This window comes from Spironucleus salmonicida, chromosome 6, assembly GCF_000497125.1.
Source record: "Spironucleus salmonicida strain ATCC 50377 chromosome 6, whole genome shotgun sequence".
Classification (NCBI taxonomy): domain Eukaryota; phylum Fornicata; order Diplomonadida; family Hexamitidae; genus Spironucleus; species Spironucleus salmonicida.
In genome coordinates, this window is record NC_090601.1 from 1,111,387 (window position 1) to 1,127,411 (window position 16,025).

At 37.8% G+C, this 16,025-nt stretch overlaps 5 protein-coding genes and 2 pseudogenes across 5 annotated transcripts; 4 read left to right on the forward strand and 3 right to left on the reverse strand. All coding sequences in view use genetic code 6, as the record gives it.

Moving 5' to 3' along the window:
* Positions 1 to 773: 773 nt before the first annotated feature.
* On the forward strand, positions 774 to 1,853 carry SS50377_26263 (Membrane transport family protein; the record flags this gene model as incomplete). The annotated part of the gene is made up of 1 exon (XM_067910077.1): positions 774 to 1,853. One exon carries the CDS (start codon positions 774 to 776, stop codon positions 1,851 to 1,853), a length of 1,080 nt encoding a protein of 359 aa, XP_067762833.1.
* An 855-nt stretch (positions 1,854 to 2,708) lies between these two features.
* SS50377_26264 (WD40 repeat protein) lies at positions 2,709 to 3,890 on the reverse strand (the record flags this gene model as incomplete). The annotated part of the gene is made up of 1 exon (XM_067910078.1): positions 2,709 to 3,890. One exon carries the CDS (start codon positions 3,888 to 3,890, stop codon positions 2,709 to 2,711), a length of 1,182 nt encoding a protein of 393 aa, XP_067762834.1.
* A 714-nt stretch (positions 3,891 to 4,604) lies between these two features.
* SS50377_26265 (uncharacterized protein) lies at positions 4,605 to 6,047 on the forward strand (the record flags this gene model as incomplete). The annotated part of the gene is made up of 1 exon (XM_067910079.1): positions 4,605 to 6,047. One exon carries the CDS (start codon positions 4,605 to 4,607, stop codon positions 6,045 to 6,047), a length of 1,443 nt encoding a protein of 480 aa, XP_067762835.1.
* Positions 6,048 to 6,873: 826 nt separating this feature from the next.
* On the reverse strand, positions 6,874 to 8,520 carry SS50377_26266 (uncharacterized protein; the record flags this gene model as incomplete). The annotated part of the gene is made up of 1 exon (XM_067910080.1): positions 6,874 to 8,520. One exon carries the CDS (start codon positions 8,518 to 8,520, stop codon positions 6,874 to 6,876), a length of 1,647 nt encoding a protein of 548 aa, XP_067762836.1.
* A 534-nt stretch (positions 8,521 to 9,054) lies between these two features.
* SS50377_26267 (Major facilitator superfamily protein) lies at positions 9,055 to 9,600 on the forward strand (annotated as a pseudogene).
* A 994-nt stretch (positions 9,601 to 10,594) lies between these two features.
* Positions 10,595 to 13,014, forward strand: SS50377_26268 (Hypothetical protein; annotated as a pseudogene).
* A 1,162-nt stretch (positions 13,015 to 14,176) lies between these two features.
* On the reverse strand, positions 14,177 to 15,349 carry SS50377_26269 (uncharacterized protein; the record flags this gene model as incomplete). The annotated part of the gene is made up of 1 exon (XM_067910081.1): positions 14,177 to 15,349. The coding sequence occupies one exon, from the start codon at positions 15,347 to 15,349 to the stop codon at positions 14,177 to 14,179; it is 1,173 nt and encodes a 390-aa protein (XP_067762837.1).
* Between the last annotated feature and the right edge of the window lie 676 nt (positions 15,350 to 16,025).

The window sequence follows — 16,025 nt, forward strand, 5'->3', positions numbered from 1 at the left end:
TGCATGAAGGATGACGTTTTTAGTTTTACAGCTGAATTTGTAATATAGTGGCTCAGGCAAGGTTCTGGCGAAACCGTTGGTAGAATCAACTGCGAGAATAATTACAAAATTAAAGATATTATGAAAACAAACCTGTAAGATGAGTTAAATAATTGTTGAACAAGGAAAAGTATATTATATCGTATAGAATTACTTCTATCTGTTCTAAACCAAGGTTAGACCCCTCGTTTTTGGGCGAAAATAAATTTAATTATAATTTGTTTTTCTTCGTATTCAAAGTATTTAATTCAATATTAAAATGAATTTGAGCTTCCCCACTTATATAAACGGCTAAATAGTTTATATTCTCTTGTTTATAGCGCATTAAGTCAACTACACTAGCCAACAAAATTAAAATACCTAATTATACAAAATATATAATATAGTAAAAAGTATACAATTTTACATATACTACTTCAATTCTATTACCATAATAGACGAAATAAACTATTTTGATAGACTGAGGAGATTCTACTTTATTGAACGTCCTTGACAAATTTAAGTATAAATTTTTCCCTATATTTTATCATACTTATTATTATTAAATCAATAACACAAACTAAGCCCCATTATACATATTTTCTGATTTACTAATATATATTGTATTTAGTATCTAATATCGCATAACCTAGTTTCTTCACTCTCCGCTTCAATCTCTGAATTAAAGTTTGTTTCCATAATATAGCCAAATTTGCCCTTAAAAACAATATAAACGTAAAGCAAAACATCCAAAAATGAACATAGACGCGTTATTCCTAACTGCTCTTGATTCCTCGGCCCCAGTGCTCATTTTTATCGCCCTGGGAGCCGTTTTCAACCTGGTAAATTTGGTCCCAGGAAAGCACTATAAAAGCCTCAACAACATAACCTTCAAGTTTGCGCTCACGATCTCCGCGATCTACACAATCGGCCGCCAGGACCTGACCGTGAACGACTTGAAAATTGTGGCAGCGCTGATCCTCGTGACAATCGTCGGGCTGGTAGTGGTGGCCCCGCTGGCCTTTCTTTACAAGAAGGAAGAGCGCTTTCACGCGTACGCGTCGATATCCGCGATTGTGCTGCTCAACAACGCCGTTTTCTCGGGAATTCCTGTCTTCAGCGGCATCTACGGGGCGACGCTGACGGACAGATTCGCGTTCCTCCAAATGCTCGTTTTGTTCAGTTTTGCGCTGCTTTTCATCTATCTCGCCTTCGAATACGCTGAAATTCAGACAGAATTGGCCAAAAACAAAGATTGCGCGCTCAATAACATCTCCAGCCGCGCCAGATTCGGCAAAACCTGCGCAATTTGCCTCAAAAAAACATTTCTACAGCCGCTCATAATTGCTATTATTATATCAATTGTATACAATATTCTGGCCCGGTACATCAAGTTTCTGGCTCCCCTTCCAATTTACCTTTCCAATTTTTTTAAGAATTTTTCGCAGATTTCCGCTCCTTTGGGGCTGCTTTCGCTGGGAATGTTCGCTGCTGAGTTAGTGAAGTCCAAGAAGAGCGCGCAGGCGTCGTACGCGGTGCTGCAGACGCCGATCGCAATGCAGATCGTCGCATTTGTCGTAATTTGCGTTCTGCGCAGCTTCGCGCTCCCGCTAGTCTTCCTTTTGATCTGCAAAATGCTCAAAATCGAAGAGCTGAGCGCAGAGATCAACGCCGCCATCTACTCCTCGCCGTCCGCGACGTTCTCGTACGCGCTCTGCGACGAGTACGAGTTCGGGGCCGGCTGGGCGGGGCTGCAGTGCTCGCTGGGAATTATTGTGAGCATGTTCGCGATACCGGTTATCCAGATCGCGTCGAAGGCGATTTACAGTATTTGAGGAGTGGAAAATTGAAATTGAAGTGAAATTTCGCATTTTTTGAATTTTTAGATTTAGCTCTAAATTAGTCTAGAAGAGCAATCGCTGGATTTGCGTTTCAGGGCCAAAATCGCCGGCTGCGACCCTTTCTGGACGTGAAATGAAAAATTTTCGAGTAAAATTTGATAACATTCTAGCGAAGTGATATAACAAATGCCAATTTTTCGAAATTCGGAGTTTAAAAACGTAAATTTAAGTCTAATATGATATAATCAATTTTCTGTGGTAGCGAATTCTAGCTATAAAAACGACGTTATGGGGGCCCGTAAGATATGTTAGAAAGGCTTTTCAGCTACCTTTGCGGGACGCTGCTAGATGCAAATGCAGTTTCAGATGATTTAGCGATGTGACTACGTTATATCAGTTGATTCTTATGCAAAACAGCGCTAGATACGATTTCGAGGGTAGTGCGTTGGAGATTTTAATCATAATTAATTTGAATTTATATTTGAATTCGATTTTTCGTTTTAAAATAAAGCGATATTAAAATAGAATAAGAATAAGTATTAATATTATAATTATAATTAGTATTAAAATTGAAAATTAAAACTTCGTAACGTTGCAATCCCGACTGCATGCATTACATCTAATTCTATTCTATTCCACCTCATCTCATCTCATCTCATCTCATCTCATCTCATCTCATCTCATCTCATCTCATCTCATCTCATCTCATCTCATCTCATCTCATCTCATCTCATCTCATCTCATCTTATATCACATTATATCACTCCATTCCACCCCCTCCAAATTACAATATAATGAATATTACACATTTCCCCCTTAAAATACAATGTTTCTACCCAAAAACCGCCCTCACTCAAACCCGAAAATTTGCACCCCGAAGCCCGCGCCCGCGAAGGCACCAAAACGACCGCACGCGCTGCTGGCGCCGCAGAAACAGGCCCCGGGAGCGACGACCTCGCTAATGATCCGGTCCTGCTCCCAATCGATGATTTTTACGGCATTTCCGCCGCTGCCGGCCCCGAAAACGAGGTTTTTGGCCTTCTAGTTGAAGCGCGCGGCGTAGACCAAAGTGGGATGCAAATTTTCGGCCGGCGCCTGCAATTCCTCGAAATGCTCGATACTGGGGATGCGCGACGTCTGTGGGATCTCGCCGTCCTCCAAATTCTCGACTTCCGCTAATTATCGTTATATCAGTTGCGAAAAATCGATTTCCGGAATTTGCTTTTTCACTCCTTTCTCGCTGTTAAAATGCACCGTTTTAATGATTTCCACGGGCGCGATTTGCTGGCTATTTTGCGCGTCGAACGCCTTCGAATAGTCGTATTTGACCTCCAAAATGTCCTTCAGCGCGCTCTGCAAATTTCGCAAATCGAAAACTTGAAGCGCCGCGCGCTGCCGCCAACTGCCGCAAAGCAGCAGATTTTCGGCCGAATCGAGCGAATCGCCACATACTTGAACGTCGTGTATACTTGATACGCTGTGGCCGCATCGGATGTCCCATATCTGGACAGTATTGTCCCAGCCGGATGAGTACAAGATGTTGTGGTTTAGCTTATCAAATTCTACAGAAAAAATTCGATTGGAGTGGCCAGCTGTTTGGAGGACGTTGCTGCCTCCGCGGAGCTCGCAGAGCTGCGAATTCGTGTTTTCGTCGAAAATGCGGATCGCCTTGTCCTTGCCCGCAGCGGCGTAGATTGAGGCGTCTGGGGCGTATTTGAGGTTGTAGATCTCTGTTGGTAGCGTGAACGTCGATAGGATCGTGCCGCGTGACGCGTGCCAGCGCGTTACAACGCCGGCAGATGAGGCAGATAGGATCTACAGGGGCTCTGTTGGGGACAATTCTGGCTTGAATTGCACGGACGTGATCGGTGAGGTGCCGTTCTGGAGCCTGAACAGGCGCCGCCCCGCCGCAGCCGCGTAGACGCGCACCGAGCCGTCCCCGCAGCCAGATGCGATCGTGCTCGTGTCCGGTGAGAACGTGATCGCGTGCGTATCAGTCGTGTCGTCTGAAATGATCGGCCTGAGGTTCATTGGATTTTGAAGTGGAAGGTGTAAAAATTTGTTAGTTTGCATATAATAATAGTTGTAGGAAAAAAGTGTGGAAGGGATGGAGGTGAAGGTGAAGTTATATGATGTGATGTGAAGAAATTTGTAGAAGGATGAGGGTAAGGGTGTGATTTAGTGTTTGGATCGCTGAATTTATGTGTAGTAAGGCTGGGTTTTTTGTCTAATAAATAGTTTCAGGAGGACTGCTGAAAAATAATTTTTATGTAAATTCATATGAAATTGCGCATGTTAATACTATTTTAAATGGTTAAAGGCATGAAATGATATTAACTAGTATGTTATTAATGATTAAAATAGATTAACCAAGAATAGATGTATTCAAATGATTTTATTTGAATAAAGCAGTGTATACGATACTGTTTAAATAATTAAAGCTGTAAAAATTAATACTTATGACATATTATTATTATATAAGAGGATATATTTTAAATATTAATTGAGTAAAAGTATTGTCTGATTAGTATAGGTATTACACATAACTATACTAGTTTTGTTATATTAAAATATATTTAACTAAATAATATGGATTCATTTTATATATTAGTATTTATGACAATTTATAAAATAGTGAATTTTATATCATATTTATTACAAAAAATATTAAACTGTTAAATTTGTAATCTAAATTTAAATTATCCTTTATTATTTATAATAAATAATATAAAATATAATTAAAAAATGAGTGGACATTTTTGTTTATAAGTTATGTCTTCCTTATTCATTACTAGTTAAAACGCTTATATTTAACTTTAATTATTACCACAATGTATTAATAGCAGCGTTCATTTAAAATTATATATAAATGATGATCCATATTTAGTGTATGCATAGAATAAAGGTGTTACTTAAAATATTTCAGTAAAAATTATAGAATATAATCCTTTATTTATACATTATGCTAAATTAGAGCTTATTGATGAGTAACATGAACATGTTATAATCATAAATAAAATTAGGTATGCACATAACCTTGCTCAATCCTGTTTAAATTTTACTGATATAAAGATATCATCGACATAGGGAATGCTTGCATTTTATTTTAAAAGTCATACTTGTGCTAATGAAGTTATAATTAGTAAAATTTTTACGCATTTTATACTAGATGATGGTTAAATTATGACTGATCTAAAATTAGCAAATCAGTTATAGGTAGGATAAATATCTAGTTTTTCTTGTAAATTACGTACTATTCCAGATTTAAGTATTTAATAAAGAGTTGTTTTTCATTGTTGCTAGTCTAATTTCACTTGCTATCAAATAGAAAAGAATATTTTAGAGTTAAAAAGTAATTAAGTTAATTTAGATATTGTATTTCAGATAAATCAACCAAATAATTAAGTATTCTTTTCAAATATCAAGTACAATAATGTTTTCTTAAACGGCTTTAATGAAGTTTAAGTACAGAGTTCGAAATTTGTTATTGATGATATGTATTTTATCGCATCATTTTTATTATAAAATCCTGTTGGAGAAATAAATAATTATTTAGTGGAAATTTAATTTTATAATGTTACTTTATAGCTTACGTATTTATATTCTTAAGATTATTTTATCTTAGAGTGCGTAGAACTAGAAAGCATTAACGAATACACTTAGTGTGTTGAGGATATAAAATATTCTAAAAATATTCTAAATATTGATCCGACTTTTAATTTTGCTGTTACAATTTTCTTTAAAGATGTTAATAATAAACTACTTTCTCGGTATTCAACTATTGCTTAAATTACTGAAATCTCACATACAGTATTGGATAAACATTATTTTCACAATGGTATATTCTATATTTTTACAACAAAATTTGTTGGATATGATATATAAGCTACAATGATTGGTGATATTAATTAATCAGTTACATTTTATGGTCGTGAGAAAAATAAATATTCATATATCAATAAAAATATTTCTAAACTTAACAATAAATATGATGATATAATCTTCATTATCTAAGTCTAAGAAGAAGGAATTTAGATATAAACTAGATATTTGCTTCATTTTAATATTGAACCGAAATTGTGTTCGCCATTTATTATTTATTTTCCAATTACCCTATTAATGTTAGCTTTGTCCTGTTTTTTCCTGTAACCAAACCATGATTAATTTTCAGAAGTATTATTTACTTGATTTTTTAATAATAAATTATCATAAAATGAAGTTCTAATTAGATTTGGAGCATTACTATTAAGAAATATATCAAATTTAATTATTTTGATCAGTTTCCTAGTTATAAAAGGTTTATCTAAACATCTGATAAAAAATTAATTTGATAGTCTAAACTGATTTTTAATATATCACTTTATTTACTTTAGATTATGATGTCTAATTCATATTGGGTGAGTTTTTATTTTCTATTTAAACTTAGTATCAAATAATTATTAGTCTTTATAATAAGACTTCATTAGTACCTTTAGGATTGGAAAATATTATGTATAGTGGTATCATTTCAAAATAAATTTGTCATCTTAATAAGTAGCAGAAGTAGATTAAACTCATTATAATCTGTATTCCTAATAATAAATTTTAGGAGAATTATTTAAAATAAACATAATTATTTTAGAATAAAGTGTATCATTTAAAGTTAGATTTATTAATTAAATCATAATAATTCTATATAATATGATTGCTACTGTTTCATGATGATAGTTGTAAATCAAAAACTTCTTGCTTAAATATATGTGCTAAGAATACCTCAATATTAATAATAGATGTAATATGTATTATTAAGTATCAATCATTCATATCTGATTAATATTTTTATAATAAACCTAATATAATGGTTTTAATGACGATAATCTAAATTATTTGAAGTTTATATAAAAATAACTGGATTAAAATTAATATTTTAATAATATTTAAACATTAAAAAATTACCTAAGCCTCTATTTGCTTTTTAACTATAAAAAATATTACATGTAATAAGTAAATTTGTGATGAAATTTATAAAGAGTCGTCATTAATTTGCCTTAACTGCAATGATTATAGTTACTATCACAACAATTATTAGAACTGATCCAAATACCAGGCATAATGTCAATTTCAAAGCATTAAATGAATCAATTTCACAAAAATAGCTATATTGAGAATCATAAATATTATTAATTAACATTAAAGGTCTAAATGAGATCTTTAAATTCTTAATAAAAGCATTTTATCGATTATAATAGTCCCCATGATAAAATAGATATATTGAACTATCTGTTTCATTTTTTCTATTAAGGCAAGTCTTGTAATATATAACAGATTCGAATTATAAATGATATTCATATGATTAGTACGTTTGTCTACTGGCATACGATGAATCTACCTAAAGCACTTATTATATCTTTGTTATTATATTTTTAGAATACAGTTATATGCAACGTTCAGATTAAACTGGGAAAAACACCACGCACGTATCACTATATGATACCAAAGTCATAAATTTATAAAAACAAGATAATACAGCTGGATAATATTTACCCTCCTCCCTTATGATTGAACCATCTGCAGCAATTAGTGTCACAAATACAAGAATTGTGGTCGCAGTTGAATCAGTTAAAATTGACTCATTAGTATTCTTAAACATAAAAAGAATACCTCCTGTATTGACAATTGTTTCAAAATCCGCTTAATCTATATATTGCTTACTCGTAAAAATAGCACTAGAATTGACCACAGAAGCTCCTTTTTAACATGTGTTAAGTGATGAAAGATTCCCAACGATTTATAGTGTTTAACTTGTTATTGATCCAAATCCATCTATTGCAGTTTAACACTCCATACTTTACGAGCTGATGTTCCGAATGTAGCTGAAGATTTACTGCTCTAGGCTGGATCCTGGCTGTGTGAAATGCATAGACAGCCGTATTTGCATTTGCCTGTCTGCGGTAAACTCTGTAAAGAATGTATCAATCTGCTTTTGTATTTCTGCCGTTGAGTCAGAAAAATTAAGTCGGTAGAACTTTGTGGACAGGTGCACGAATGGCAGTTTGTAGCCTTCGTAGTCGGCTGGTGCGGGATCTAAGGGGGCGATTGCAATCTGCTTCCACTGGGACCCCACTTAATATTGCAGACTTACGGTTGGATCCGTGATCAAGCAATCATTGGGGGTGCCTGACAGGTTCAGGTAGGACGTTTTCCCGCTCCTCGAGTAGTTTAAGCTAAGATCGCTCCAGCAATTTGACGTGTTGACGAGCGTGTTGGTTATTAGGGAAAACTAGCCGGGAACTTCTAGCTATTCTTGCAGTAGCATGGTGTAGGAGATTATGGTCAGTTTCGTCATTATACTAAATACACCAGCAGGAATTTTATCAAAATAAATGGTTAAAGATCCCTCGGAAAAATACTAAAATTCTGTCTCTATGGATTTTGTTGATCCAGCATCAATATAATTTAGTTTAGCCTTAGAAAGTGTGTTATTGAATGCTACGCATTTAATGGGAGCAGGTACCATATTGCTAATTTATATTATGTACTGTGACTTTTACATAGTAGCTATCAAAGTTGAATTGCTATGGAAGCATTATGTAACTTCAAATAAGACTAGGAGCATTTTGCAATATAGATCAATATAAAACTTAATCTTCTAATAATCTTCTCGATAAATTGATATTTCCATTTTGCTTTCTCATCGTTAATTAACACTTTCTAAATTAATGATATTGCATTTTTGCAAAATCAAAAATCAAAATACATTTAATTATATATAATTCACATTTATGGAAACAGTTTCTAGCATATAACTAAAAACTTCTAAGAAACGCGCATCCAGACTTGACGAATAGCACATGCAGAGCACACCAAAAAGCCTATTTTGTGTCTAAATACGCAAATCCGCACATTCAAGTACTCGCTGCAGCAAGCACACCAAAATTACTCTACTGCGCTCATCGTTTTCCGGAGCGGAAATCGTGAATTTCCTGGAAACCGCTCTGCATTTTGGGACGTTTTTGGCGGCTGGGATTTTGCGATTTCTGGCGTCTTGTTTTACTTCCTCGAGAAGAGAGTCAAGCGGCCGAATTTTCCTCGATTATGACTCGATTTTGCCCCTGCGAAACCCGCTCTCGGACGTTCTCATTACCACCACGCTGAATTTCACTAATTCGCTATCGCTTCAGAATCTGTGGAATCAGATTCTGACTTTTGTGGCGTTTCCGGCTCTGCTTTTGGCGTTATTAGCACCTTTATCAACAACTACATGTCGCGGTCGATAGTTACGCGGTATTTGATGCCGATAGTGCAGCTCGTTTTGCTCGTCCAAATGGCCGTATTCGCAGGGGTGTTCTAGCACAAATACGGGGCTTTAGTCATGTTCTTCGCGTACATTTTCTTCTCGGTGTGGGTGCAGCAGCATACTTTCGGGCTGCTTCTCACATGCGCCCCAAGGTCTCTTTCCCAGTACGTTTGTGGATTTCCGGCGCTATCTAGAACCTTTGGCAGCTCTCTCGCCGGGAGTCTGAACCAGAGCATCTTCGCGATCGTAGGAGCAATCATACCAAATGACGATTCCAAAAAGTTCATCGTCAGCGTGATTTCTGTGGTGGTTTTTCAGATGGTCCTGGTGGTTTTGACTGTTCTAATATCCTTCATGCGCTTCGGAAATCACGAGGATGAGGCGCACAAGAAGGGCTACCAGAAGCACAAGGTCAGAAAACTGAAATTTATCGAGGAATCGCATCATTCTGCAAGTGAAGTTTGAGGTAAATTATTCATTTTAGCGATTAAAGGCGGTTTTCTATTTAAAAAATTATGTTTAAACTGTATTTCGCGATAATGTAGGTTAAGAGTAGCATATTTTTCAAACTACGTAGTATCTACTTTAAATGGTACGTATCACCTTTGTTAGTGGCCTAAGTATAACTAGACAAAGGCTAAGCTCGGTGTGTAAGCGAAATTATGCAAATCATATTTCAGCACATGTTAGACGATTCCCAGCGTAACCTAGCAGTAAAACCAAAAACTATCTATGCAGGCTATAAAACTGGGTTGCTTGGCAGTGGGATTTTACTATTAAATAGTAAAACTGCAAAGTTCTATCTTCGCTAGAACCTATTAAATATCGGTCTTTGGAAATCTTAAGGATCAAAATTAACATTTACTTTTCGAAGAGGAACCTGTTTATTTGGATATTTTAAAATAAATAATATTTGGTAACTAAACAGTCTTAATATAAGGTTTATCTTGGTGCAGTTTTGACAGTACAAAAGCAATAGTGGAAATCAGCTGTAACGTAAAACCTAGGACTACTAAAGTACAAAATTGTTATGCAGTCAGAGCCTAGTTAGTATAACAAGCTATCTAGCTTACTCGTATCGCTACCTGCATACGTAAACTAAACTGCTGGATTAGCAAGAATAATTTCCAGGTACGTATGCAATTGCTGCTATCTGGGATTGCTAAGTAATTGGGCTATCAGAGGTATACCTTATTCCCCCTATAGTACCTTGAATCTTATGCCTATCTAAATGAGTAGCTGTGGCAAAATCGAGCTATCTTGGCTTAATTTGCAAGAGGCATTTTCCAACTGTCACGTTAATTCTCGGCATATAATTGTATAATAATATGCAATTATATTTCCACTCCAAAAGATTTTAAATACCTCTTAGCTCCTTTCCCCTACTCCAGTGATCTTATATCCGCTTTTTATCCATTCAAGTTTTATTTTGTATGATATAAATGCAAAGTTATATAAAATGCCCACTTCGTGCATCCCTAAAATTGCTTACTAGTCCGCTAAGCAAGTAGCTGTTTTGCCGTCCGAAACCTGCTCCGAATTTGGCAGGTAGACCACAGTCCAGGACTAGGCCTAAAACGAGTCATTTCCGCAAGAAAATTGGCCAACTCATCTGCCACCTAATGAGCGCACGCCGTCCATTTTACCTGAAAATATAGTGGAGCCTCGAGTTCAAAATCAACTTTTTGCTCCTAATATTAAAGATCCCAGCAATTTCCAAAACTATGTCTTGGACTAAGACGCTGTAATTTGCGAGTTGGAAAGCGTCTACAAAGTAGCGCTTTAGAGCAAGGGTTCGCTACAGTCATTTCGGGTAAATGGAGCGGTTTTGCTACCTAGCTAGAAGTGCTCACTCAGCGACTAAAAGGCGCCTTAGCCGCATCTGATATAGCCTGTGTGCCTTGTTCTCAGCGATAAATAACTCAATTCCGTACCAATTCAGCTCCTACGCTGCTGCTAACAAGTCCAATAAACCGATCCAAGTTCAGGCAATTCTTAGGGAGCTTTGAAAAATGCAAGTTGCCGACCAGAAGTTTACTTATATCAGTTACAGTATTTGGGCCTCAGAAGCTGGGAAACGACTAGAATTTGTGCGATTTGGCACTTGTTATTGACTAGAATCAGAACTGCCCCTCAGCGCAAGAGGACCATAAATCGGACGTTAAATCGTCGATAAAAAGCTTTAAAACGGCGTTTTAGGGGAAAATATGCATAAGCGCTAAAATCGGCAAGCTGGAACTGAAGAAGCCTTAAAAAGCGGCTGGCGCGTGTTTAGAGCAACTTAGCTTGGTAGATGCGACGGTTTAGATGCTGTAGGTGTGGAGCGGTATTGCGATAAATAGCGTTGTCATAGAAAATAGCAGCATAGTAGGCGCGAGGCAGACAAGTGGGGTTGCGCTTGCTGACGGGTTTGCGGGGCTGAGCCAGGCTAAGAACCTACGCAAGCTGGTGCTCCACCGGCAAAGCTCAATTGAATTCCCCGACCGTGACTGCACCATCAAGAACCTCATAATAGGCAATAATACCGACTTTTTAGAGGAGCTTTCGATCAGGCTTTACAAAATCGAAAATCTGGAAATTAGCTGTCCGGTGTTAAACTACAGGTTCAGCAAAGGGAACGTTACCAAGTACTCTTACAGCCATCCTGGTAGATTTATCTCCATTTACGTTGAATACGAGAACTCTTGCTCCGGATATGCGCAATGGGAACGTATAGAAATCTTGGAACATTATAGATACATCGTCGACTGCAGTTTTGCTTCGTATGATTTGTCGAAATTCAGCATAATATCGGTGCCTATCACTGTTATTTAGGTTATGAGGCTGCATAATCTTCTTTGCAGGCGGGATTTCGCCGAAATTTGCATGTAAAACATCTACATCCTTAGAGTTCCTGAGAATCTGATAGGCAAGAAGTTGCATACCTTCCATTAGATTGAAAATCTCTCATTATCAAACGACGAAATTAATAATAAATTACATGTAATCACAGATATTACAGCCAACATGCCGATCCCGAAAAATACAAAATCCCTAGTTATACAAACTAAATCCTATTTAAAGCTAGAGTTACAGGAGAAGTATAGTATTACTACCTTAATCTACGAAAACTCGCCGATAGCTGAAATTAGCAATGCTATTCATGTTAAGAATCTAACGGCTATTGGAGTAGATATTTATGTCTATTTGCTGTCAAACTTTTATAATTTGTGCATTAAGGATTCCAAAATTGAAAATTTCGCTATTTAGAAGACCGGAAATCTGCAGCTTAAAACGCTACAGATAGAAGACTGCAGCTTTCTAGAGGAATTAAGAGAAAGCCTCTTCGACCTCTTACAGCACACACATAATATTGAGTCCCTCTTCATTTCTGAAAAAGCATCCAATTCTGTACCTTTGCAGCTGTTCCTCCACCCAAACATCAAGTCAGTAACCCTGCGTAACCTGGCAATCGAAAAACTCGAGTTTTCTGATCTGCGGAATCTCTCATTTCTCTCCGTTTCCTCAGCTATAATTCTAAACCCCCTGGTGCAGAAGTTCACTCGCCTTCTCTAAACCCGGTCTCTTGGCTCTCTGCGCCTAGAAAACCTGAAACTGGGTCTCATAGGCGAAGATAGCTAATTAGCCGCGTGCAGTATGCAGCTAAAATGCCTCATTCTGCGCCGCAGCGTCGATTACTGGCTCAGAACAGGAATTAATGACGCTTTCTTGATAGGCAGCGACAAATTCTACACGACGCCGACACCGTCGTGCGAGACTGAAGTTTCCGCAGAATTCGGTCGAAATTTGGAGACTTTGGCACGCCTGCCAAGGGCTTTGGAGCGCTATACGATGATCGCGAAGATAAATTTGATAGGAAAGCAAACGGTTGGCGAGTGAGCAATTTGGAGAAGTATTAAATAGTTATAGCACAGGCAGAACGAGAGATTGGATTTTGCTGTAAAACTTGCTGCTGGGAAAATTCGGTAGAGAATCTAATTTTATTTTTATATCAGTTGAGATGATTTGGATAACTGTAGTTCTTTTCTATGTGGTAATTCAGAGAGAAAATTGGCGCCAAACGGTGTAAGTTGAAAGGGTCGTATGGGTATGAGTTTCCGAGGCTTAGATTTGGAGTGTGTATCTGGTGCTAGCCGGTTAGCAAGAATGTGGGAAATTAGGCTAAGTCTCAGCTAGTTAAACGATTTACATTGATGGGTTAAGGTAAAAGTGTAGTGAATGATAGTATATATAAATAGCATATTTATCACATTTGATGGTGCAGTGGGAAGAATTCCAGGCCAAATTACATAAAATTTTGGTATTTTATCGGAATTAATGCGATTGGCCTATTTGATAAAGGAAATTATGTGGCAATAGTAAATAATTAATATCGTAGAACGCAGTATGTAGAGACGTTTTTATATTCCAGATTTATCCTCATATTTAGTATGGGTGCATCTATTATCATTTTGCATATGGTTAGATTTTAATTAGTCATCTCGCATTCTATATCAAAGTGATTTCATTTATAATGTATTTTAGGAAACATTATTATATGGTAGATACCATATAATTCTAAGCAATAAATTGAGAATCATCCAAAATGTACATATTCATTACAGCATTTGGAATATTTTATAATCAAAGCAATATAACTTTTGATATACTAATTAACTTAATCCTTATAATTATCATCTTAGCTAGCGATAGGTTTTAGTGTACATAAAGCTTAAAAAAATTAATTCCATATTATTTATTTAGGTGCCTACATGACTATTATAATAATGTATACAAGCATTTCAAAGTGTCAAAATATTTAAATTGATGTATAGCGATTTAAGTTAATATCATATATCATGGGAATTAGTTTCTTTACTTGCTTTACCTGTACAATTTAAAAACCCACATTTTATTTATAATATCTAATAAAATGTAAGAGTTATTACTAAAGGTGTGATTGTGCGATACAACTAGAATATTCGATTCGTTAACACCGAATAGTCATTGTTAAATATAAGCCTGGGCCTCATGACCTGCTGCCGCCCGCCGGAGGAGAAGGTCATTGTGATGGGCGCGCCGACCCTGTATAACTATTTAATCTGGCGCGTGCATTCAAAGCCGGGCACTGCACGCACACGGCAAGCTGGTCCATCTGGTACGCGAGGGTTTTGGCCAGGACCAAGTCGCCGATCTGGATGGTGAACTCGGTGGGCTGCGGCTCCAGGTAGGGGCACTGCCGGGAGAAGGCGTTCCGGATGAAGTTCCCGCAGACCTCGCCGGTGTTAAAAGTGGCGAGTATCGAGGACCAGCAGGTATTTTCGACAGAGGTTATCCGCGTGGAGGAGTACAAGTATGCCGTATCGGCCTGGTCATAGAAGTAGTAATGCACCAGTATGTCGACCTCCAGCAGATTCATGTTCTGAAGCACTCCGATCAGCCGAGAGCACTCCCCGCCATCGGTGGAGTCGTCGCACGTGATGCCTCGGTCAATGGCCGCGAAGTCAAAGTCGTTAGCCGCGAAGAACAGATTGTCAATCGTCCGCGCTGTGATCACGCTGAATATCTAATACCGCAGCCTTATGCGGCGCATTTGCGGCATGTACAGGGCGTTCAGCTCCGCAGCATTCGCGAGGCCGTCGCCAAGGATGTTAAACTGCCCCGCCCAAACCGTAAAAATGGCGCTGGCGTACATCGTGTCTAGCTGCGCGCTCTGGATCATGCTGATGGCCGCGAGCTTCACAATGGTGGTGGTGTCCAGCTTTATGTAGAACCGCACCTTCAGCTGGTTAAAGTTCTCGAGCACCCATCTCGAAAAGTCGTAGCTTACGGTGATCTGCACCAGGCTCCCTGCCGCGCTTTCGGTGTAGACAGGGTCCCCCGCCCCGTCCTGCCCGCTGACGCCCAGCTCTACAATGTCGCCAGCCAGGCCGAAAAACTGGAACGCGAAATGCTCTATGGCCCTGTCTGAGTTGGGGCACTCCCCGGCCAGATGGAGCGCAACGACGGCCTTGTCCGCCTGCCAAAATATCTCGTTCCGCGCGCTGTCGTAGCAGCCCGAGGTGGCCGGGTGCGCGATGAGGATCTGCCCCACCGGCAGGGTCGTCATCCGGGTCAGGGACTTGATGCAGATGTTGGCAGCCAGCGCCTCCTGGATGAATTGGCAGGTGGAGTCCGACCCGATGGCCGGGCACGAGTAGCAGAGGCGGGCGTCGTCCCTGTAGTTGTAGTTCATAATCTGGCCCGGATGACGCTGTCTGGGAAGTTGGAAACCTGAATGTCCAGGTAAATCCCCTGCGGCAGTTGCTCGCACTCGGGGCTGGGATCCGAGTCGAAGATTACTCACCTCTGACCGGCAGCAAGGTTAACGTAAATAATCTTGTTCCTTTTGTAGCAGTTACTAAGTGGCTCTGAGATTAAAATAAATGAATTATCGTCAGGTTTAACATATTTTAGCAACATTGCGTTTATAATTTTTGACAGCATATCTTACATATTAGTACTAAATTTCTATATTATGGATGTTAATTGACAAGTTATAAAGATTTGTGCGAATTTTTTACGAATACATTACATGTAACGCGCATTATTAAATAATTTTCAAATATTTAATCTTGTATGTAAAATGGTATTTAGATGGTTATTATCGACAATTTAAGTAGCTATTAGTTCAGCTTAGAAAATCTATAATTTATAATATATTACCTCTGACAAAAAGGAATCTATCATTAAATAAACATACAACATGATATTGTATTGGTATCTGAGAATTAATATATAAAAATTAGATTCTCAGTAAGTAGTATAATAATACTTGGTGGAGCTCTATTAGTCTTACTATATACTATTCAAGGCTACAATACAGTTTTAGCACGACTACTTTAAGAATTGAATAATTTGAATGTAAATAG